General features: G+C 44.4%; 1 protein-coding gene across 8 annotated transcripts in view; it reads right to left on the reverse strand.

The window, feature by feature from the left end:
• LOC309369677 (uncharacterized protein) overlaps positions 1 to 25227 on the reverse strand; it is a 204862-nt gene extending 179635 nt beyond the window's left edge. For all 8 annotated transcript variants that reach the window (XR_014168245.1, XM_081910708.1, XM_081910710.1 and 5 more), the window contains exons 1-4: positions 24824 to 25227; positions 9711 to 9845; positions 8637 to 8749; positions 5798 to 5893 (exon numbers count right to left, since the gene is read on the reverse strand). Coding sequence is in view for 7 of the 8 variants with exons in the window: in XM_081910708.1 (XP_081766834.1) it covers positions 5798 to 5893; positions 8637 to 8749; positions 9711 to 9845; positions 24824 to 24909 (430 nt within the window). In the remaining variant the exon portion in view is untranslated. The remainder of the gene's footprint in view (positions 1 to 5797; positions 5894 to 8636; positions 8750 to 9710; positions 9846 to 24823) is intronic.
• Positions 25228 to 26244: the final 1017 nt, after the last annotated feature.

The raw sequence follows: 26244 nt of genomic DNA on the forward strand, positions 1-26244 counted from the left end.
ATTTCAGGAACAGGCCATTTAAAAACTCAGACCTTGAGCAGTAGCTTTTGTGCTTTGATAGAAAACTGAAGCCTCCTATGCATAATGTCATTCGGAAGTAGGCAGAATAATACTAGTGGGGCCCAGACTTGCTCATATGAGCAGAGCCACCATCATATCCACAGGGCCAGCAGCCCCTGCTAATCAGGGAAGAACTCTAGGGTGGAGGGGTGGGTGGGTTTTTCAGTTTTTCCTAGGTTCACTCCTGCTTGGTACCAAAAGCGGGCATTCCCCTCTTCAGCAAACAGGCCAACACATCCTTGACCAATCCCACTCTGCCCCATTTTTGGACCTGACCACTGATACTGCAAGCAGAAGCCATGGGGTAAGGGGAAGAGTTTACTGCAACAACAAGCTTAAGCACCTAAGCCAGTGGTTTTCAACCAGTGTGCCATGGCACCCTGGGGTGCCTTGAATGATGGTCAGGGGTGCCGCGGGCAACACTGGCCTCTGTCCAGTGTTCTTTCCCTTCCTCCTCTGATGCCCTCTCATGTTTCTGCCACCCAAAGGCTTGTGTGGCTGTTTGTTGCAGCAGCCCTGGCTACAAGCACCACAGGTGGGGCTGGCCAGGGGGTGCTAGTTGCCAGGAGTGAAGGTGGCCTTGCAGTAAGCAAACAGGCGAAGGAGCTCAGCCAGCCAGCCAACCAGTCTGTCAGCCCTTACTGTTGGGAATTGACAGACAAGTCTCAGGCCCCTGTGGGGCAGTGTGAGGAGGCACCTCTCTTTGGGGCATGGGGAGGCAGCTCAGAGACCAGGGGCGGCAGCTGCAGAGGACTCCCAAAGAGAGGGGAGAGAAGATGAGGCTGAGGGCACACTCCACAAGGGAGGGTGTTCGAAAAAGGGCAAGAGGCTGCCAGCTCTGCAGGGAAGCGGTGACCTAACTGGGCTCCTGAGCCCCACAGAGGTGCTGCAGAAAGAACGTAGTTAGTCAAGGGAGCCATGTACTCAAAAAGGTTGAAAACCTCTGACCTAAGCAAATAAGCAGTGAGTCTTAACATTTTTATGTCTCCAGATGCATACAGAATTCTTCACAAAGGCTTGCATTTTCTAGAAGAGGAGCTATGAAAGTCTACTGCAATAAGGAGGATTTTGTTGCACCTTAAATGCTTATGTAGCTTATGCTTTCTCAAAAAAGAGCTTGCTGGCATCAGGTACATGAAGAAGACAATGAAATTGGCTCTGGACTACAAGAGCTCACCACACAATAAATAAGTTGGCCTTCAAGAGATGCTATAAGACACTAATTAACTTTTATGGACATCTTACCTGCAGTTCTGTACTATCACTTGATATAGTTATTTTGAGGTAAGTGTATTGTCTGGAACATTTATCCTCTCATTCCTAAAGTGGATGTCCACCGTGCCTACCGGGGGGGGGGAGGTGCACTATAAGACACCCTTCGCTAACCTGACAACTTCCAGATGTTTAGGACGACAATGTTCGTCGGCCATTCCTGATGCTAGCTGGAGCTTATGGGCGTTGTAGTCCAAAACAGCTGGAGGGCACCCGGTTGGCAAAGGGTGCTACTGGATTATAGAAACTTGCAACCTATCATGCTTCACCCTTTCCAGGCTGTGAATGCACGTTGTGGTCACTAGAGAACATCCCTGTAAGAATATAAAGAGTGCCTTGCCGCATCAGACCAAAGGCCTACCTCGTAAAGCATTCTGTTTCTATAGCGACCAGCCAGAGGCTTTTGGGAAGCCCACAAACAGGGCACCAGCACAACAGCCACAATAACACTTGTGATCTGTAACAGCTGGCATTTAGAAGCATACTGTCCCTGGCTTGAGGTGACATAAAGCCATCAAGACTAGTAGCCATCTTCAGTAGCTGAGGGCAGTATTAATCCTGGGCTCAGTACTGACCCTTGTAGGTGTGAGCTGGTGGGACAAAAAATATGTATTGGGCCAGTGAGATGTAGCGGCTATGGAATAGGGCCTAGGAGACCAAGGTTCAAATTTCTTCTCAGCCAGGCAACCCATTTATGTGGCAGTCATGTTCTGAGACACCGAGTGTTTGAGTGAAATTCACATATATTTGAAACACCATTGAAAATGCCTGCAAACACTCCTCCCCTCCCCACCCTGTTCTGCCCCTTTTTGTGACTTTTTGGGTTACTTCCTGGTTTGGTACAGTGTGTATGCGCAGCCGCACAAATATTGAATGTGCGTTAAGGAGGGAAGGTTGCCTGTACATCAAGTACCATTTGGCCAATCACAGTCTCTCAGTCTAACCTGCCTCAAATGGTTTGCTTTGAGGATAAAAAGTGAGGAGGGTGGAGACCATGTACACCAGCTTGAACTCCTTGGAGGGAAGATGGGTTATAAACGTAATAGTAAATAAATAAAACATTGGCTGAGGGGAAGCAAGCTCTACTTAATCCTCCTTCCCTCGACTTTACCACCTCAGCCAAAATGGATAAACAGTAATTTCAAATCCCAGCCTTGACACAAGACGTCTCAAGAGAAGAGTTCTGACCCTCGAAGAACACAGCTTGCTCAGTGCTGCCTGATTAAAAACATGAATAATCTTTATGAGAATGTCTTCCTTACATGTTTGAGCTGGGTGGTTATTTAAAAATAAATAAATAAATAAAACCAATGCACATAAAAGTCTATTTCAAGACAACTGGCAAATACTTGGGGGGGGGGACCGACCCCTTTTTTTGAATGTGAACTTCACACAGCTCGATCTGTTAATGAATGTCTAGTATTTCAATATTTTTTTTTAGAAATATTTTATGCTATGCAGAAAAACTGATGGAATACAAAGATGCAAAGGAATTGCATTTCTTCTTACTGTTCTGCAAACCTTCGCCTCGAAATCAAGATAACCTCGTATTGCAGACTTACAAAATAAGCTGTAACATCTCTAAGGGAGTCATTAGACTACCTTGCAAATTGCAAGGGAATCGCTCCCTATTACAGATTGTTATGATATCCCTGGGCTGTCCTCGGTCATGTCAGTGAACTGTTAAAAGCTTTCTATGCCCCTGTTCGATGTAATGCATTAATAATGGCTTCACTTAAAAAACCAAAAACAAAACTACTCACCACCTTTTCCCCTCATTAGCTGGCTTGAATGCCCAACAATCAAGGGGGAACTCAGATTATAGGAAATTTTAGAACTATACATTCCAACATACTTTGGAGTAAAGAACCAGGTTTAACCAATTCCTTCTTTCTATGTGTCCTCAAAAGTAAGACAATGTCAGAGATGAAAAGTTTCAATAGCTACAGATGTGTAATCTTCAGTGGAGGACAAGAGGGGCCTTGCACCCATTGTGGATATTCCAGGATCCCATCCCTGAAATTTTCTGATATAAAAAAGCAAAGGCAGTTGGCTCATAAGCACAATTCCAAAATTTACAAGATCAGGGCAATCAAAATGTCACTTTTTTTTAATTTAAAAAGATGTGTGTTCTTTGCCATGGTCTGCAACCTTAGTAGCAACTTCTGAGCCGTGTACTTCCAGCAGAAGTCTTCACCTTCATTTCCAGGACTCATGAATAGCTTTTACAAATATTTCAAAGTGAATTTTGCCTATAGTGTCATTTACAGATCCAGAACTGGCAGCCTCTCAATAGCTCATAGCCCATGCCAGAATTCCAATCAGACCCTCAGGAATCAGTTGAATGTGCACAGACCACCGAGATAAAACTTCAAGCTGTAAAGAACCAGAAATGGCAGACTAAGCAGCACTGTTTTTAATGGTTTCGTGTCAGCACTCTAGTCAACTCCCCGGGAAATAACCACTGCAAAAATCCTCGTTTTGATTCCAGAATCCAACCTTATCGCTGCAGCTCCACAGTTTCTCCCACCTTAGAATGTCATATGCCTTGCGTGCTCAAGGGAATGCCTTTATGTTTTAGACATTAAGGTAATCGCTGCATTAACAACTAGAGATTCGAAACATCGGCTCAGATTCTTCCAACATTCCCCCCATCAGAGCTAAAGGGAGTTCTGGAGCTTCTGCTGAAATGGACACTGTGCAGATGTCAACGGAAACACAATTCCGTTGGTGGGCCCACAACACAATGATCTGCATTCTCCATTGCGCAAAGCATTGCTTCTATAAAGACTCTGGTTGCAGTGGTAGAGTTATTCCTTGTTATACCTGATATGGTTTAGCTTCTGGGTCACATGAAAGTCATACCAATGCCGAAAGTGCATCAATGTCATTAAGCTGCACTAGTGGAAAAGTTACTTGGAATGAGCACTCATGTTTTGTGTGCCCACAACAACATACACATGACCTCAACCCACTCTCATCACAGCGCCTATATTCAGGTTTTGATTCCTGTTCAAGACTTCAGACGAGTTCAGACAGCCAATGACCTCCCCACCAGAGTTTGTTGGGCTCCAAACCCCATTAGCTCAAGCCAGCATGGCCAATGGGTAAGGATGATGAGAGTTGGGGTCCAGCATCTGGAGGACACGAGATTCCCAGCCCCCGTACTAGACACATCACTTCCCTTCTTTCTCCCAATATTCGTAATATCCAACAAGACAGAGCCAAGTGTGGTACACAAAACACACAAAACGGCTTTTGCAGAATCAAATGATCACACCCCAGCAGAGATTGCCTGGGATTACCAACTGGATGGTTTGAAAATGCAGTAAAAATGTTATAAACATAAGGAACCACAGAAAGAAAGGGAAGGGAGTCAATATATGATATATGAAATAACTTGATTTTTAAGAGTTTTTTGCTTTTCATACAATGAAAACTATAAATAATTTGTTTTTAAAAGGAATACCAACTGCATGAATTGTTACCTTCAAGAGGCAGCTATGCACACAACCACTAATCTGAATGCTTGAATCCACCTGTTTTAAAGATACAGAGACCTTCGCCAATATCAGGCAACTTCCAGGTTACTTATCATAAGCAATCTCAGCTTGGGGTCAGGAATGCAAGGTGAAAGCGATTTCCATTCTGGCCTGTCTTCAGCTCAGTTTTCATGAAATGCTACATTTCTCTCTCTGTCCACTATTTAACATAAACTAAGTGCTTATTTGCCTAAGTTACAAATTTACCTTAACTAACAATGCAGTTATCTGCGCACCATCTACTTCCATGGAAAGGAAATATCAAAACATTGAAAAAAGAATTACCAGTAAATAATAATAATAATTACGTATCAGTTGTGGGCTATGTGGTGAGCAAATCTGGTTGTATTTGCTAGGTCGTTCCAGACGTGAGACAAAAAGAAGAAGAAGAAGAAGAAGAAGAAGAGTTTGGATTTGATATCCCGCCTTTCACTCCCTTTAAGGAGTCTCAAAGCGGCTCACAATCTCCTTTCCCTTCCTCCCCCACAACAAACACTCTGTGAGGTGAGTGGGGCTGAGAGACTTCAGAGAAGTGTGACTGGCTCAAGGTCACCCAGCAGCTGCATGTGGAGGAGCGGAGACACGAACCCGGTTCCCCAGATTATGAGACTACCACTCTTAACCACTACACCACACTGGCACTCTGGCAAGCCACCAGTCTCCAGCCTTCTTATGCATTTATCTGACCTCCTGCCTTCCTTACTGACATCACGATCTGCTTCTGTTTCTGGCAGAATTCTCTGACTTTCCAACTTGCAGCTTAATGCCATAAGAAGCTACTCAAAATGTACTAAGGCCATGGGGTCGTATCTTTCTGCAGTGGGCTTTAATTGCCATGCCACATTAAGGAAACCGAATGTAACAAAGCTTTGGTCAGTACATGGCTAGAACTTCCCCAGAAAAATATGGAACTTCTGACTCACCATACTGGCAGCGGGATCCCTGAAATCCTGCTGGACACTGGCACATCCCACCAGAGCATTTCCCTCCATTGAAGCAAGTGCCCACAGAGCACAATGCTGGAGGAAAAGGGGAGAGACAAGGCAGCAACAGTTATATGCAGAATCCATGAGTTTCTCATACAGCGAATACTACAAATGTTGCTTGAAAGTGAATGTGCCCAAGTCCTCCCTCCAGGAAGGGAAGGGAAGCATTATTAATAAAATAACCCTGAGGGCTTTTGCACACATAACAAGGCAACAAACTATAAATGCATGTTCAGACAACAGGGTGATGAAACATTTCAAAAAGAATGGGAAAATTTATGTCATACATAGGAAAGATAAGGTGAAATAGTGAAACCAGTAGAACTGAAATAAACCTCATAATGTGAAATACAAAGAAAATTTCTGGATAAAGAAAATAACAAAAAGTAAAATGTACAATGTGATTAATGTAACCAATGGTAGTTGTAAATGAATATAGACAGACAATAAGAATTCAGGTTTTGGTGTCCTCGGGTGTCTTCCCGTGTAAAAGTTGGGGTGTCTAGGCGACGTTTCGACGAGGTCTCACTCGTCATCTTCAGGCTGGTGCTTTCGGCTTCTTGTTACTGGAACAGAGCAGGATCTCAGTGTTTGAGTTCCTATAAATACTGTTGAGGGGGTGTGGTGTATAGCCTCCAATGTTCTGGGCAGAGAGGAAGTTCCCAGGCTAGTGTGCCTTTTCTTCTTTTGTTCCTTAATTACTTGAGGGATATCTTGAGTGATTTCTTGAGTGATATCCTGAGTACCACTTAGGTGGGTCAAACCCAGACCCTCTCCACAGATAAATTACAGACACCATCCAGTAGCCAAACCATGGTGGCACCTCCGGATGCTGCACCCCCCTGCAATCCCTACACAGATCTGGCTGACACAGGCCACAAAACCACAGCTCGCCCCTATACACGAAGCCAAGCCAGAGCACAACTAAGTGCAGTACAGCCATCTTCTCAGAAAAACTCTTCACAAAGTTCAAGAGGTCAAGACACAAAGACTTTAGCAACTAATCCACACCTAATGACCCACCTAAGTGGTACTCAGGATATCACTCAAGAAATCACTCAAGATATCCCCCAAGTAATTAAGGAACAAAAGAAGAAAAGGCACACTAGCCTGGGAACTTCCTCTCTGCCCAGAACATTGGAGGCTATACACCACACCCCCTCAACAGTATTTATAGGAACTCAAACACTGAGATCCTGCTCTGTTCCAGTAACAAGAAGCCGAAAGCACCAGCCTGAAGATGACGAGTGAGACCTCGTCGAAACGTCGCCTAGACACCCCAACTTTTACACGGGAAGACACCCAAGGACACCAAAACCTGCATTCCTGTACCCGTGAAAATCTACGAAAGCACAATAAGAATTGTATATACAAGAGAATTTATTTGACTATAGACACTATGGACAAATATGAAAGAAGAACAATAATATACAAAATGGATGAAGACAATGCAAAAAAGTTAGATGTGATATAAAAGGCCAGAAGAGGGAAGGAGGGAAGTCGGCTCTGGGGAGCAGGTGTAAATGTGAAATGTAATACAATATGTGTATGTGGAGTGTGCAAATGAAAACCAATAAAAAATATTAGGGGGGGGGATATAAATGCATGTTCAGCAACTGGCAGCTGCATTTTCCTAACATGTGTGTGCACAATACACCTGCATCCAAACACAGTTGCAGATTTCATGCTTAGGACTGTCCTACACTGCTGTTTTAATTAAATGCAAAGGCTCAGTGCTTTATGCTTTGCATTAAGAAGGTGCCAATCCTCAGGGGCTGCGAATGTCCCCTCTAAAACCCTGGAGTCCTGCTGCCAAGCAGTAAAGACATTACCAAGCTGCATGGAGCAAAGGAGATAGATCAATGGTCAGACTCAGTATTTATTCAGTTATTTTGTTTATTAAATTTCTATGCCACCCTTCATCCTAGAATCACAGGACAGCTTACAGTATAAAAACGCAAAAACACATAACAGTCAAAACAAAGAACAACAACCCCACACATAGCCAATTTATGGCCTTTCAAAACTGGTAATTATCCAAAGGCCTGAGAGAAGAGGAACGTTTTTGCCTGGTGCCAAAAGATATGCAAACAAAGGCGCCAGATGAGTCTCTCTGGGGAGAGCATTCCGTAAGCAAGGAGCCACCACAGAAATGAATCGTCTCTGGACCTCTCATGGAAGAGGCACACAGAGAAGGACCTCAGACTATGACTGCAGGGTTCAGGTCAATTCATATGGGGAGAGGTGGTCCTTGAGGTATGGAGGTCCTGAGCCATTTAAGGCTTTATAGGTCAAAACCAACACTTTGAATTGGGCCCGGAAACTAACTGACAGCCAGCGCAGAGTCAGGCCACAATTGGCGTTATATGCTCAAACTGTCTTGGCCCCAGTGAGCAGCCTGGCCACCAAATTTTGCACTCGCTGAAGTTTCCAAACCTTCTTCAGAGGCAGCCCCACGTATAACGTGTTGCAGAACCTAGAGGTTACCAGAGCATGGGCAACAGAAGTTAGGTTAACCCTGTTCAGATAGGGGCATAACTGGGCCATCAGCTGAAGCTGATGGAAGGCCATTTGAGTCTCAAGCAAGAGCCAATGATCCAATAGTACCCCCAAGCTGCATAGCCACTTCTTCAGAGGAAGTGTAACCCCATCAAGTATAAAGGAGCTTCTTGCGTTCCTGTTTTTTAATAAATAAATAAATAAATAAATAAATCAAGAAGCATCTTTAAAGAATAATGAGTTAAGCAGCTCAAGGTATTCTACAATCACAACTTACAGTGAAGGCACCCAGCTTCATCATCTTTCTTCTGGCTCCAACCAGGGCAGCACTTAAAGACAGTGTGATGTTCCATGCTGTACACTTGCTTATAAATGGTATAATAGCTTGTCCTTAAAAAAAATAATCATAGTAAAAGCACAGTGTAAGATAGCGTTAAGACAAAACATTGCCCTACTTTGTTCAGGCAACAGCTATGGTCTACATCCAGCACGCAAGGAAGAAAATAGCATCTCTATTTTGAGACACATTATCAGTTATTGCATAGCAGTGGTTTTCAGACTTCCTTTCTTTGGGGAATGCTGTTCACATTGAACTCACCTGATTTATCCTCCACGCATCTGCCATGGGACCCACATATTACAGAAACAGGAAGGGGCAAAAAAATATTTAGTGAGTATATTAGAGGTTACCGCCACCACGCTTCTGCTGCGCTTTTCTGCTTGTGTGGTGGCACCTTGGTAAAACCACTTCTTACTGTTTGTAGCAGAGTTTTCCCCGGAGGCAGAGGACAAGAACAGAAGTCATCCTCAAATTCACAATCAAGAGCTTCTTTATGGCTTGACTGGTTGCACAAGCATTTCTGTTACTATTATATACAAGCTATTTACATTCCTTCTTTCTCTCTCCAGCATGGCATAATCTCAGCCCAGTAATTAATCCTGACACAGCAAAACTCACAATATCAGCAGCACACATTGTCTTACTTCCAAACTTATCAGAGTGCGTGCTGACAGTGTGTGTGTGTGTGTGTGCGCGCGCTTTCCTCATGTGGAAATTGCAGCCTGCAACAACCTCCCTTTATTTGCACCTCCAGCTGACACCAATCAAGCCTAGAGTGCCACTCTTACACACTAACGAAAAATTCTGGAACCCTCTTTAAAGCTTCCAGGAACTTTTTTCTGTTTCTTAGAGAATGTTTTCCTAATAGAGTAAAGCAAAGGTGTGCAGTCAGCATCTCTTAACACTTAACTAATGTGTGGTAGGTGATTGTGGGTATGCCTGCTTGTTTAAGATGATGAACACTGCTTCACTGACCAAACCATGCTTTAAAAACACAGGACCACGTGTTACCTTCTCTCATAGGCCATGCACCATCTCTGTCCTGCACAGTCCTGCTTCCACATCTTCACCAAACGGGTAAAGGCTTGAACACATGGCTGGCGATGCCCCACCATGGCCAACTCTTGCTCGGAACAGACATTTGGCCTGCAATTTTGGGAGAAGAAAATAAATCAAGAGCATGCACTGTGGACACACAACACCAGATAACTCTGTCAAACGCTCCCAATTCTTATTTTGATTATCCAGATGTGAGTCACCAACACCTTCCTATCTACTTTATGTTGTAAACAGCACGTAATTTTAGACCAAGCCTCTTCACCGGTTGATTCACACATAACTTGATCTTCAACTGCTGAATTGCTCAGCTATGAATAATTAGCAGATGGTTATACAGACCTGAGATGGAAAACCTATAGTCCCCCAAATACTGTTGGACCTCAATTCTCAGCATCCCCAAGCAGCACTGACAATGCTCAAGGATTATGGGAGCCATTGCCCAGCAGCATCTTTTAAATGTGTTGTGGGAGGGGAATTATTGGTTTGTTTTTGTTCTTATTTTTATTATTATTTTTTTAATTGTAATTTTATCTTGTGACACCCGCCCCCCGAGGTCTATGGATAAAGGGTAATATAAAAGTAATAAAATAATAATAATCTGGAGAGCCACAGGTTCCCATCCCTTGTCTATTGAGTTCACTTTCCCCAACACACTGCAGAGTGGCTCCTGCTCAAACGCATCTCTTGGAAGTCCCTTATCACTGGAAGGCCTCTGTTCAAATGTCACCACAGTGATGATCTCATTAGGTGGCCTTAGGCAAGCCACCCTTTCTCAGCCTTAAGTTTCTTAAGGGGAATAATAATGTTCTTATTTTACAGGGATGTAGACCAGGAATATGAACCACTCTGAACACTTACCACAGAGATTTTCAAGCTGTTTCAAAATACTTTTAGATAAAATAACACACACACAAAAGGCTAAGTACCAGGAACTGAACCTGGAATTCTCTGCATGCAAAGTATGTGCTCTGTTCTTGTGCTATGCCCCTTCCACAGTGGTAGTAGGGAGGAAAGCTGAGCGGTCTCGCTGGAGAGAAGGCACTCCCCCCACACACACACCATCAACAATTTGGAGTTCTCTGTTATTCTTGCAGCTTCAACTGCAAATTGAATCCAAGGGGAGTTGGAAGTTCAAACGCCTCAGCTCTTCCACATATTTCTATAGTGTCCAGAATAGAGCTTCTGCATCTCCCCACTCTGGAGATGCCGAAGGTCCCAATGGGCTCCATTAACGTTTGTGTCAACAAAATGAGGAACAGAACCCATTGCACTGCAAAAACTGTACGTGAGAGGTATGTTCTCATGGGCTCCCAAACACAGTCAATAAGAACTTAAGGGCTCCCACTGGGACAACTGTTGTCCCTTCCAATGGGGCCTGCTTCCAACTTAGATCAGGGGTGGGGAATCAGATGTTGGATTAATGTTTCCATCATTCCTGCCATTGCCCATGCTGACTGGGGTTGATGAGAGATTCCAGCATCATCTTGGGGACTCCTGATTCCCCATCCCTGCTTTAGACTATATACTGCAGAGCAGTAATTTCCAAGCTGTATTCTGAAGAAACCTGGTATGTATTTAAGCAAAGTTTGGATGACCACTTGTCTTGAATGCATCTGGATTGCATGGGGACTAGATTGCCCTTGGTGTCCCTTCCAACTGTACGGTTCTATGATTCCTTGAAAGCCTGACAAGCAATAGGAGAAAAATCATTTCTTTCTTCCTTCATTGATTTTTAATTTCAAGTAATGTAACATGTCCATACAAGGAAAACATAGCTTAGTAGTTGTACAGAAAAGAAAAATAGCATCTGACAGTTGTAGTTTTAGACGTTCCAGGAAAGGCAATCTCTCCAAAAGCGTCTCTCCATAAGGTTCCATGAGTCAATGGAGGGTGAAAACCATGTTCGATTGTCTTAACGAAGTCAATAAAAGGACATCATGTCCTATAAAAGGTGTGAGTCTCCCCCCACTCCAATCAATATTCCTTTTGTAATGGTTAATTTGTCCATAAGCACGATGTCCCATACTTGTGAAATCCAGGCTTCAAAAAGATTTGTGTTTAAAGTTTTCCCATGTTTTGCAATAATTAACCTAGCTGCAGTTAATGGAGGTTGGGGTCTTTATTGGTGATGTTCTTAAGTAAAATGAGGGAATAGGGCTAATTTTGGGTCTGGTTGGAGCAATAGTGCCATCCTTTGAATAATTGTTTGCAAAACCTTTTCCCAAAAGGGAGTAAGTTTTGGGCAAAACCACCACACGTAGAGAGCCAGGTAAACTGAGTTCCCACCAACAAATTATGATTAATTCTATATATCCTGGCTGGGCACATGTACCAGCGTTGTGCTATCTTTAAAACATTTTCTTGAGTTTCTTGGAGGGATCCAAATGATAGCTGATTCCAAATTTGTTCCCACAGTTGTTCCTCTAGTCTCCAAAACCTTTCCCCCGTTTCAGTCTTAATTTTATCCAATTGTGGTGAGGATTTTATCTAGTTGGGGGATGTTTCCCTTTCCCAGTGGGTTGGTTGAGTAGTTGCTCAAAACTAATTCAGCTGCATAATGCTTGAGTCCTTATATTTGGTTGGTTTAGAAAATGCATAATCTGGTGTATCTCTAGCCAACCATATGGTTTATCTCCCAACTTAAAATTTATTTCTGGAGCTGTAAGGGGTTTTTGATCAGCGTAGAAGCTTCTGAGTTTATATAATCCCACTGTTTCCCACCTGGCAAATGAGCCTGATTTGGCTGCTGTGCAGAAGGAAGTGTGTTGTGTTATTGAGAGAGAGAAATCATTTCTAAGATACAGTTTTGTCCAATGGTTTCTTACAAAGTGCAAACACAGAGTATGGTTTGATGTATTCTGGGCTCCAATGCAGGCAACAATGACCCCAATCCTCTGCAATGCCAGCCATGAAAGGGCTTCTCAGAAGAAGGGTCTATTTGCTAAGTACTAGGCACTTATATATAGTGCTTTAGGAAATTTGCACTTCCCATACAGCAGCACTATAGCCCTTCCTAACCTGAATTACAAACTTGACTATCCTTGTATTTGCAAGTGGCAGGTGGCAGGTGGGGACAAGACAGGGCTGATGTGGTGGGGCTCGTCTAAGTCCTCCTAATAAGGATGGCAAAGAAGCAGTCAACCAGAAACTCAGTCCTTTAACCACTACACGAGGCCAGCTATCCAGGAACATGTTCCCTAAAAAGGAAGGGAGTCTGGAAACTGGAGGCTAATCATCAATATGCCATTTCTCCCAACCAGAATCCAGAAACATGAATCGAGTGGATTTAAAAAGCAGGAAGATGAATGCCCTCGGGTGACATGCCTGCTCAAATATAACCAGTATAGGATGACAAGTTTAGATTGTGCTATGAATTTGCATTAACTGAAAAATGATCAAACTGTTTAGTGGGCAGCTGCTCAGTAGGTGCTAAACACACTATAGTAAGCGTCTAAATTCAGCAGAAGAGTCTTTTCACGCCCCCACTAAACAGAAGGTGTCCCAGCTTGTATCAGGTCAACTGAAGCGTCTGCTGTCTGAACACTATTGATCCCAGTGAAGTCAAGATACACTTGATTTGCCACATTACAGCAACCCCACCATCCGCAAGCAGTGAGACGTTCCAGGGGCAACGCTATAGGGTTTTATTTTCTTGGATGAGGAAGCACAGGTCTGAATATTTAAGATGTCTTTGTAATATATCTATTACAAAATAAGCAAGCACTGTGTGAGTGGAAGTAAGCTCATTCTTCAAAGCTGGCAGAAAACGCATCATTATTGTACAAAGTTCACAGAGTCCCCGCAACCCAAAATATATATTTATTTTTTTACAGCCAGCTAATAGCTCTCTCTCTTCCCCTCTCTCCTTCAGTTCTTACAATTAACTGGTTCCTCTGCTTCTCCCCCCAGCTCTAACATGACATCCCTGCCAAAAGCAGGGGAATAGAGATTCCCAGCCCTTAAGGACAGAGAAGGGGAGGAAATGGTAGGGCAGGATCTAATGGTAGATCTCAGGGTGATTTGCAGTAGATCAGAAAAGGTTTCTGACTCCCAATTGTTTAACTATTAGACTCCTTTGAGAGGAAGGGCAGGATATAAATGTAATATAAAACAACAACAGCGCCAGGAGTTTAGAAGGACGTGTCAGTTCCAGTTCTCTTATTGCCTCATTTTTAAAGCTTAAATTCAGTTCTCCACATTTCTGCAGCAAGCTGCAAACAGGAACACTGCAAAATCCTCACAAAAATTCACCAGCATTTTAGAGTGAATTTCTCCTAACAAACACATTTTTTTTTTGTATACAGTTTTGATGTACATTTTTGCAAAAGATTTCCCCAATACAGTTTGGTATGTTGTACTCACTAATATAATCATACTTATGCACACTTGTCCCTAATATATGCATTTTTGTAGATACTGGTTGGTTGGAGAACTGCATCAAAATAAATAAATCAGTGTGGATTTCGAGGCATGGCTGTCTTTTGGTTCTCAATTTGTGACGACTTCCATGTGTGAAACAGCCAAAGGTCACTGGCAGAACACTTTCCCAATGCCTCGGTTGTTACTGTACGTTGTTTGAGGATCATACTGGCAGATAACCAGCCTATAACATGGGGCATCTTTTGGTGTGCCATTGGTACATTTAGCTCTATGCTGACTGGTAGCAGCTGTCCAGTATTTCAGACAGGACACACTCCTGGCTTACATGGAGGAGCTGAGGATTGAACCGGGGACCTTCTGAATGCAAAGCCTCTGCTCTACCCCTGATCTACAACCTTTCCCCAACAAGGTTAAGTAACCTCCATTTCAGTGGATGACATTCACACATTCTGCTTCAAGTCATTAACTGACAAGCCATCATGTGACATAAGCACATGTGCAAATGGATCTGAAATTTGGGAGCACAATTTCACAAATCAAGGTTAATACAGTGGTACCTCTGGTTAAGTACTTAATTCGTTCCGGAGGTCCGTTCTTAACCTGAAACTGTCCTTAACCTGAAGCACCACTTTAGCTAATGGGGCCTCCTGCTGCTGCCACGCCACCAGACCACGATTTTTGTTCTCATCCTGAAGCAAAGTTCTTAACCCGAGGTACTATTTCTGGGTTAGCAGAGTCTGTAACCTAAAGCATATGTAACCTGAAGCGTATGTAACCCGAGGTACCACTGTAACCTGCAATTCCTACAAGCTAGATTTCTGATGTTTTGCAATAATTCAGGGCACTCTGAATTCAGTGTTGCGTTCTTCCATTTGTACAAGGATTTCAGCTTCCTGGATGAAATGACCCCATCTCTCTTCCCCTTGCATGCTATTCTGTGGGGTTCTCCTGACACAAACACCCCAAGCCAATATCAGGGGCCACAGAGGGGAGGAGACTGCAGAAAGCTCCTTGTGCAAGTGGAAGCGAAGTCAGATGCAACCGAATTTTAGATGTTGACCACCACTGTGCATCAGCATGTGCTAAAATGCTCTGTACTATACATCATGTTGTCATCTATCTTTTCCTCTTTCTTGGATGGGTACATATGATCATTTTACAACAGGCCAACACTAAAGGTGCAGTAAAATCATCCTTGGTGCTTGGCAGAAGGACACAGTGAGTTAACCTAGGCTGGGGTGCATCCTGGGGAAGCATATCTGTCTGTGCCCAAAGGTTCTCTTCCCCGATCGAAGCATCATTTTCACTAGCTTCTTAAATCTCAAACTGTCCATAGGAATCAGAAAGCTTCTGGAATCTCAATTGTTCTTTCAGGCCGATCTGTTCTCATCTGTACAATTTTCTCGCAATTGATTGCGGAGACTTATCTCTGGCAAGAGCAAACAAAACACAAAACCCCCTAACAATGACTACGTATATATATTAACACATGCTATAATCTCCAGTAAAAGAAATAAATGAAGATGTAGCAGGCTTAAGTTTGTCTATACATACCAAGGAGATTAATTTCGAACTCGCTGGTGAAAATGTTTTAGAAGCATGCATTTAAAAGCTTGCTGCATAATTGTCACTTCTATAAAACCGCAATTGTCAGTCTCCAAATATATGGCAAATCAAATGTTACCATACTCGCCTATAGATGCTTAGAAATGTGGAGAAGCAGAAGACAGATGTGGATTTACTGCAGGGGAAACCCTGTGACTCTCAATAGCTCAGTCGGCACAGCATGAGACTCTTAATCTCAGGGTTGTGGTTTGAGCCCCATGTTGGGAAAAGATTCCTGCATTGCAGAGGCTTGGACTACATGACCATTGTGATCCCTCCTAATTCTACGATTATTGAATTACAACTCTCATCAATGCTGGCCATCAGCTGGTCCTCCGTCTGGGAGGACCAAAGATTTCCCCTTTCTGGTTTACTGATTGCTGTACTTCCTTACATATGGTAACAAAGCCCTAGAAACAGACCTGACATAAGACAGATGGCTGCTAGGCATAATAATAATAAAATTTTATATAATCAATTAATTGAAATGCATTCTAAAATCAATTCAAAACCAAATTAATGGCAACCATTGGGCTAGAGTTCTGTGAGGATTACCGAAGGAGGGGGTCAGACTGTGCCTTGGCCGAAGGGCCTGGTGGAACAGATGTCAAGTGTCGCAGGGCCCCAGTCTCTTGTGACAGTGTTCCACCAGATTGGGGCCACAGCTGAAAAAGCCCAGGCTCTGGTTGAGGCCAGCCTAACCTCCCTGTGGCCCGGGATCTCCAAGATGTTTTTATTTGAAGACCGTAAGGTCCTCCGTGGGACATACCAGGAGAGGCGGTCCCGTAGGTCCTAGGCTGTATAGGGTTTTAAAGGTTAAAACCAGCACCTTGAACCTGATCCTGTACTCCACCAGGAGCCAGTGCAGCTGGTATAACACGGGATGAATGTGATCCCGCAGCAAGGACCCTGTAAGGAGTTTCGCCGCAGCATTCTGCACTCGCTGGAGTTTCTGAGTCAGTCTCTAGGGCAGCCCCACGTAGAGTGAGCATAATAGCGATCTAGTACCTCCAGCATTGGAGGCACCATACCTCTGTACCAATCATGGAGGAAGAGCAGGAAAGGGTTCCTGTTGAACTGAATTTTTTAATTAAATTGAATTTATATACTGCCAAAGGAGCCAAGGACTATAGGACTCATGCCCTGCCTGCAGGCTGCCAATAGGCATTTGGTTGGTCACTGCGGGTAACACGATGCAGGACTACATAAGCTTTTGTCTGACTCAGGACAGCTCTTAGGTATTCACAGCTATCTGATTCCACTTAAAATATTATTTGGCCATGAAACTATACTATGTAAACTACATCAATAGCGTTCGAAATTCAGAGATATAATCTAGGTGCCAAATGGCTCCTTAAACCAGGGTTACTGTTATGAAAGCGGAATATCTAGTTGCCATTTTGGGGCCAGGTGGCTCAAAAGTCATATTTTTATACAACTTTTTGGTTCCTGAAAATTCATTCTGATTGTGCAGATAAAATATAATGGACAAAAATCCATAGGATTCTTCTATATTCTGTGAAAACAGTCGAGATCCAAGGATCCCCAATCATGCACCTCAAAATGGTGAAGAAGTTGGCGTCATCCTGGCGCCCGGGCATCTTCACTTGAACACTGATCAATCAATGTATTTGACCAGCACATAGTTCAATGTTATATATGCCACCACCTACCTTCAATGGCTCTATGCATTAATGCAAGATAAATTTGGCTGTGTGCATATAAACAATGAACAGGGGATGCAATTAGATTTCAGAACAGTGAAGTCTACCAGAAAAATAAATAAATCACTCTAAGGTTACCATACTTAAGCAAAGCCTATATAGGAAGCAGAGAGAAGATTAGACTACTGAACAGAGCTGATGCACTCTTTTTATTTGAAAATACGAAAACCAGTATCTTACATGCAGCATTTGTGAGAGCCTTGGACTAACTCAAATGAATGTACTCGCTGACGTCAGTTGACGGGATCATCTATCTAATGTGTTCCAGGAAACCCTGGAGTTCCTCCAAAGTTCATCAGGGATTCTTCAATGAGAAGAAGAAGAGTTTGGATTTGATATCCCGCTTTATCACTACCCGAAGGAGTCTCAAAGCGGCTAACATTCTCCTTTCCCTTCCTCCCCCACAACAAACACTCTGTGAAGTGAGTGGGGCGGAGAGACTTCAAAGAAGTGTGACTGGCCCAAGGTCACCCAGCAGCTGCATGTGGAGGAGCGGAGACAAGAACCTAGTTCCCCAGATTACAAATCTACCACTCTTAACCACTACACCACACTGGGGCAGGCCTCCTTTAGCAACACCTTGCCCACCATCATCTGCCTTCCCTTTCAGTGTACAAGCTGTATGTTCTAGATTTATTTGTTTCATTATGAATCACTTCCCAGGAAACAGCCTGAAGCGATTCAAGAATAAAAACATCCACAACGAAACCTATATGAATACTATTTCTAAACCAAAGTAGACAAACGTTGGGATTTTTAAAAAATTTCCACTTAAAAGGCTTGTTGGAAGAGAAAGGTAAATAATACTAATAATAACAACAATTTATTATTTATACCCCGCCCATCTGGCTGGGTTTCCCCAGCCACTCTGGGCAGCTCCCAACTGAATTAAAAATAGAATCAAACATTAAAAACTTCCCTAAACAGGTGCCAAGGCAAAGGGTAGATGGCCTACATCACATGGAATGGACCCCCGAGTGGGATGGCATCTGTGCAAGCCCCTCTTCTGCAGAGTGTAGTGATCAATGGGATATATAAGGGGGTGAAATGATCTCTTAGGTGACCCCATCCCAAACTGCATCAGGCTTCATACACCAACACTAGCAACGTAAATTTAGCCTGGTAGCTAGTTGGCTGATGAGTGGAGGCTGCAGTCATCTCATGGGAGTGATAACAAGGCCTAGGAGGCAACCCCTCATTCCGAGAACGGTAGAAGTACAAGAGGGCTCCCTCTGCCGATCTTAATACCTGGAATATTATTGTGTACGGGAAGGCGGGCAGTCTCTCAGATATGTACCTAAAACATTCCCTGATATTCTGTAGCATGTAGGGGTTTCCTGAGTAGATAACGCCATGTGAAAGTGTTCGCTCAAAGTCAAAAGTTTTTAAAAAACTGATCAATAGCATCTCTGCTGGGAACATACTCCTTTTCCTTGGTAGAAATATTTTCTTCTACTGGAGCGCTCTCTCTATATATATATACATAGTCGTACCTTGGAAGTCAAATGGAATTCGTTCCGGAAGTCCATACGACTTCTAAAATGTTCGGAAACCAAGGCACATTTTCCAATTGGCTGCAGGAAGCTTCTGCAGCCAATCAGAAGCCACGTCGGACATTCGGGTTCCAAAAAACATTCGCAAACCAGAACACTCACTGCCGGGTTTGCAACGTTGGGGAGCCAAAATGTTTGACTTGCAAGGTGTTCGGGACAACTGTATACAGATAATTTTTTTAACACATTGTTGCACCCTCCATGTGTCTTAGAAGTTAGGCTGTTGCCTATTACTGTTTGCATGGCAATAAATTAATCCTGACATTAATTGTGTGAATGCAATAAACATGCACTTTTTCTAAACTTAATGTAGCAATGGGAAGTGGGGAGCATTTAAGCCAGGTGTGGCTATCCTGCAGCCTTGGTGAACTGAAGCTCCCATTTGCACCTTCTTACTGAGACTTTGGCTGTGTGCATATAAACAACAGGATGCGGGTGGCGCTGTGGTCTAAACCACAGAACCTAGGGCTTGCCGATCAGAAGGTTGGCAGTTCGAATCCCCATGACAGGGTGAGCTCCCGTTGCTTGGTCCCTGTTCTGCCAACCTAGCAGTTCGAAAGCATGCCAGAAAGTGCAAGCAGATAAATAGGTACCACTCTGGAGGGAAGGTAAACAGAGTTTCCGTGCGCTGCTCTGGTTCGCCAGAAGCGGCTTAGTCATGCTGGCCACATGACCCAGAAGCTGTACGCCGGCTCCCTCGGCTAATAAAGCAAGATAAGTGCTGCAACCCCAGAGTCGTCTGAGACTGGACCTACTGGTCAGGGGTCCCTTTAACCTTTACCTTTTACTGAGCCCTACAAAGCACTCTAGCCCTTCATAATAGCAACCCTGATAAATGTGTGACCCTCTTAATATTCCAGGCCACTTGGCTCCAAAGCACACCACCTCTTTAGACAGTTGCAATAAGGTTAATGTAGCAAGTAACGTGGGAAGCAACTGCCACTATTTACCTCAGATTGTGTCATAAAATCTTTAAAATCGTTAAAATACAAAGCCGTCACCTCTCAGCATCTTTATCGTAGAAAAACATCGCATCCAGGTTTGCCTCCCAGAGGACATGACTAGGAGAGGGGTGGGAAACCATTTTACAGCCTGAGGGCCTCTCACCCTTTTGGGCAAACATCCAGGGGCCGCATTCCAGTGGTAGGTGGGTCCAGAGGCAAAAGTGGGAAGAGCAACAAATGGAGATTTTGACCTTCAAACAAAAGGCTGGTGTCTCCTCAGGCCAAATACAACCTCTCTGCCCTTCCCCAGGCAAAAAATGAGACCCTATCTGAGTTCAAGGACCCACTGCAGCCAGGCAAAACCACTCAATTCTGGTACAAAGCAGGCACGTTGAGGGGCTGTGGCTGTGGAGAGTCCCATGGGCAACACAGAGAGAGGCTTGAGGGCTGCATTTGCCCCCAGGCCAGAGGTTTCCCTGCCCTCACACTAGGAAGTGATAGCCCCGGCCTTTAATATTATGAGAAAGGTGAAAACTAAAAGATATGTTACCACACTAATTTCATATGTTCTCACTCAGGAGTGGGACTCTCCAAAAAGATTTTAGTTATCTCAGAAGAAAACAACCCAATGTGCTAGGTGCATGCTAACAGCAATTATCACTCAATAATCAGAATACGAAACTGGTAGCAACAGTAACCACATGAGTCATCAATCTTTGTTAAGCGCCTCACATAAATACCCAAAAACAGGTTTCCTCAACCTCGGTCCTCCAGATGTTTTGAGACTACAATTCCCAGAATCCCTGACCACTGGTGCTGCTAGCTAGGGATCATGGGAGTTGTAGGACAAAAACATCTGGAGGGGTGAGGTTGAGGAAGCCTGCTCTAAAACAATCTCCCCTGGCTTTTTCGCCTCTGTGACCCATCTTTGACCCCAGCACCATGCACAGGAACCACTTTAAGTTGTTTATTGTTTACTATGCCCACTTTTCTCCTCTCCCCCTTGGTTCTCAAACTTAATCCGTTCCGGAAGTCTGTTCCAAAACCAAAGCGTTCCAAAACCAAGGCACACTTCCCCATAGAACGTAATGCAAAATAAATTAATCCGTTGCAGACTTTTAAAAACAAGCCCTAAAACAGCAATTTAACATGAATTTTACTATCAAACGAGACCACTGATCCATAAAAGGAAAGCAATAAACAATGTACTGCAGTCACACAATCAAATCAATCAGGAGCCGAACTGGGTTCCACACAGTCACAAAAACAAAACAAAAAATCCGCAAAAACGAAAACGCAAAATAAATAGCAAAAGCAGACCTCAGCGTAACACTCAAAATGGAAGTGTGGTGCTCAGAACGGAAGCATGGCACTCAAAATGGAGCACATTCGGCTTCTGAAAAAAGTTCGCAAACCAGAACACTTACTTCCAGGTTTGCAGTGTTTGCGTTCCAAGTTGTTTGAGTACAAAGGCGTTTGAGAACCAAGGTACCACTGTACATTTTCCCTCCCTTTGCACTCCATGTGTTCCTGCTGTTGTCCCTCCTTTCCCTACTCTTAAGAAAATGAAAGTTACCAGAAAAAAAACATTAAAAATGGGACATAGCCCTGGTGAGAGCCATGTTAGGTTCGTCTGTGACCTAATTACGAGTCCTGACTTATTAATAGAAGACCTGTACCCAAATTTACTTTCAAAGGTGGACAAGGTTCACAGGTGAGGACTATGCTATCTCATGTAAATAATAATAATAATAATAATACAAAAAGCCAATATACATTTCCCAATGGAAAGCTGTAGACATTGGTCACAGGGGGAAAAGGAAATTAAAAAATGACCCAGTCCCAAAATAGGAGCACCATCATGGGGTGCTAAAGATGCAGTGACAATCTATGACTCCTAATATCAACAAAAGCAGTTTGAAACTGTGAACCTGCCCTTTCTGCTCCCCAGAATAATTCTGCCTAAAGATGGTTGCAAGAGGTACAGACAGCAGCCTGCTCCCTCTTCCCTTCTCCCCCCCCCCCCGCCCTCACCGCAAAGTTACACATCTCCCTAATCGTTTCTCTGTTCAATAACCTCCGGAGACCTGAAGTCTGCAGCTATTGCACAAAGCAGCTGTCAAGAAAAGAAATCCAATTAAACTTTTTGCCATGGGGCTGACCCCGATTGTAGGCTGCAGTATAGACCAGACAGTGTCACTCAAGCATTAGGTAACACACAAGAACAGGCAAGGCACTTCACACAGCAGGCACAATGCCACACTCTTTGACTCCAGTTAATTAATGCAGCATAATTACAGCCCTCCTGATTCTAACCTCTTGTCACAACGGCCAATTCAAATCACCACTGCATATATGAAGCACATACTGAAATTATCATTAAGAGCAATTCGATCATTTTATTACAGAAGATGAAATGTGCCCTGTCTCCAAAGCCAGAAGATCACACTGGTGATGAGTTACCTCTTCCCTTCCTATGGTTTTCTTCAAGCAGTTTTGTTGGTATCGGCACTGACCATGATTTGAAGAGGGTTTGCCTCAAAACAATGATTAATGTCACTGGGAACCTGCAATGAAAGTAAGCTATGGGGAGGAAGAAATTCGTGCAGAAACGTGGAGGAGTGAAGGGATGCAAACCCCTGCAACCCTAAACCGTGGTTTGGCGATCTGGACAGCCGTGTCAGCACAGAACCTTAGACTCTGTGACTATAAGGATAGCAATAAAGGCATACTGTTGGATAACTAAGCCATGATGGCATGCCATGTATATGTCCTGCCCAAAGGATGTAGCATTTAGAATACTCTTGGTCTGTCTGGAATAAAATTAAAGTCACTACATTTCACTTGAAGGCAAAAACAAGCAAAAGCAGATTGCATGCAATGTTGCAACTGTAAACACGTTTGATGGAAGCTTCCTCCCCTAGCTTCCTTCCTACATACACCATCACTCAAGAAACCCAATGCAGTAATCTGCCTTTTAGAAAGAGGGAGTATTGGTCCATGTAGCTTAGTTGAGCAGTGGCTCTCCAAGGTTTCAGGTAGGAGGAATTTCCAGCTTTACCTGGAGATTCCAAGGACTGAACCTGGGACTTCTGCATGAAAAGCAGATGCTCTACCACTGAGCTATGGCTGCTTCCAAAAGGTCTAACAAAAGAATTCGCTTTGTTTTTGGTGCGTGCTCACAGCAAACACCAAAAACAAATCACATGGAAGGAGTGCACAATGTGAATCTCCTGTTACACATGCAAAGAGCTAGAAGCCACAACTCATCAGGGTTTTCCACCACACCTCCACACGGAAATGCTTATACAGTATGCTTTTCTCAGCCACGACCAAAGGATAAGTGGCCATACTCTTGTCAGCACAGACACAAAATGCATGTAGACATTTTGTCAATGCACAGAGCAGCTGTGAATTCCACAGAAGCCAACAAGAGTCCACAAAGTGAGGGCATTTAGAGTTGGAGTGAGATACCGCCTTAAGTACTTTGGGAGGAATTCAGTGTTGCGCTAAGGCGACTGCTCCATCAGTGCAAGCATTCCTGCTTGCCGGACAATCTGCTGTCTCCCCTCTACACAAACCTGCAGCATTCCAGGGTTTCTACTGACTCTCCCAAGCAGATCTGGAGAGCAGGGGGAGGCAGTGGAATCATGCAGGGGGAGGAAAGGGGCTCAAGTCCCATTGCACTAGTTTCTGCTAGCACAACAACTTCCTTGAATCTGGTCCTTTGTCTGAAAAATGCTTATTGACTAAAGGGAGTAAAACTTCCCTTGCTCCCAAAGAGCAAGGATGCCTTAATTTACTAAAGCAAAATGCCGCAGATAAACTTGCACATGGTTAGTCTATTAAATCGTGAAAAATCACCTCCCCTCAATGCTTACCTCCCTGTCTTGCATTCAGGAAGACCCTGGTTCAATTCCTGACATCTGCCACACCATAAACTTAAAGCGTATAAAATGCACGTTTGAAGTACATGACTTCCCCCAAAGAATCCTGGGAACTGTAGCTTCCTCTGGAAGAACTGCAATTCCCAGCACCATTAACAAACTACAGTTTGTAATGCATGTGCTTTAAATGTGTAGCTGGATGGGCTTTGAATGTATGGGGTGGCTCTGCCCAAGAACTCTGCCTGCGATGTTGGACAGCCATTGCCCATCAGACGTGACAATATCAGGAATAGAACGGATGGACAAACTTGGCAGGAAGCAGATTCCTATAGGGACGGTTTCACTTTAGCAACAGCACCCTTTTATTAACCTTCCTCATTCACAGGAACACAGGAATCTCCTGCCTTGCACTGAGACAGACCTCCATCTAGCTCAATGTTGTCTACACAGGTGAACAGCAGCTCTCACTGGTTTCAGGCAGCCCCACCAGGAGACACTGGGGATTGAACCTAGGAACTTTTGCATGCACAACAGATGCTCTCCCAATAAAACTGCTAATACATTTGCAAGGCTAAGCAGGGACTGGTGTGCTTTTGAATTGGATTGGGGGGGGGGGGTCCTATGTTGAGATTCCGGCAATGCAGGGGGTTGGACTAGATGACCCTTGCGGTCCCTTGCAACTCTACAATTCCGTGATTAAATAAAGAGGCTGCAATCCTAGCCATGCCTAAACTCAGGACTAAGCGCAGCTGAATTAAGATGAGCATACGCCCAGGTGAATGGGGTTAGGATAGCAGCTTTAGAGAGGGGGGGAGCAAAACGGGAATTCCAAGACATTCCACCCTTTGTGCGGGGATCAAAGCGACCCGCCCCCGCTCCGTTTCCCTCCCCGCACAGAACAAGATGCAAAACGACTCTGAGCAACCAGCTCCCCCTTCTAAGGAAAAAAAAAGACCCGTCCGCTCCACTCACATGCCCTGCTGAAGTTGCAGCAGCGCGCTGGGCGAGACCACCAGGCTGCCAAGGATGCACACGAGCCACGCTCCGCTCGGGGTCATCTCGGCGGGGCTCCGAGGTCGAAAGCCGCCGGCTGCAGGTCTTCAGCTGCCCGTCCCGGGCTGGCGCTGCTGCAGAAGAGCAGCGAGCTGCGGGAAAGTTGGCATCGGGGAACTTCAGAGGGGACGGTCGCTGCGCGTTCGGATTAAGAGGGATTATTTTTAACAAAAAATAAAATTATTTTTTAAAAATCGGGAAGCGCTGCTGCACCGGCGGCGTACGGGGGAAGCAACCGATGAGGGCAATTTCCCTCCAGCTTTCTGCGTCTCTCCTCGCCGCGCTGCTCGCCAGCCCCGCGCAAGCAACAGGCTCCGCTGAAGCTCCACCTCCCAGGCGCAGCTTGCAGCCCTCCAAATCATTTAAAGCCTCCGCCGAGCCAATCACGCCTTTCCAAGTTCCTAGCCCCGCCCACAATTTGGGTCGGGGGTGGGAGGCGCGCTCTGCTGGGATTCCTAGGGGGGAAAAAGAAGAACCCGTCAACGGGGATGGACTATCTAGCATTCTAGCTGAATTTACAGCCCCACGTGGGGGAGTCAGGCTCATTTGCTTCCCCTTCGCAGTCGATCAAGTCGTGTCTAACTTTGCACTGGCTGCGTAGAATCAATACGGCGCTTCGGTCGCTTCACCGTCAATAAATTCCTTCCGAATTCTGCGTCCAGAAATGCTAGATTCTGCAACTGGAATTGTGTAACTGTAGTACTGTACACATATTTACTGTTTCTGGCTGTGAAATGGGGAGGGGGAAAAATAACTTCAACCTGCATAGATGATGATGATGATATTAATATTAATAATAACAATAATAATTTTTTATTTATACCTCACCCATCTGGCTGGGTTTCCCCAGCCACTCTGGGCAGCTTCCAACAAAACACTAAAATACAATAACCTATTAAACATTAAAAGCTTCCCTAAACAGGGATGTCTTCTAAAAGTTTGGTAGTTATTTTTCTCTTTGACATCTGGTGGGAGGGCGTTCCACAGGGCGGGTGCCACTACCGAGAAGGCCCTCTGCCTGGTCCCCGGTAACTTGGCTTCTCGCAGCGAGGGAACCGCCAGAAGGCCCTCAACGCTGGTCCTCAGTGTCCGGGCAGAATGATGGAGGTGGAGACGCTCCTTCAGGTATACTGGACCAAGGCCGTTTAGGGCTTTAAAGGTCAGCACCAACACTTTGAATTGTGTTTGGAAACGTACTGAGAGCCAGTGTAGGTCTTTCAAGACAGGTGTTATATGGTCTCGGCGGCCGCTCCCAGTCACCAGTCTAGCTGCCCCATTCTGGATTAGTTGTAGTTTCTGGGTCACCTTCAAAGGTAGCCCCACATAGAGCGCATTGCAGT

This window comes from Podarcis melisellensis (genome assembly GCF_964234715.1).
Source record: "Podarcis melisellensis genome assembly, chromosome: 5".
NCBI lineage: Eukaryota > Metazoa > Chordata > Lepidosauria > Squamata > Lacertidae > Podarcis > Podarcis melisellensis.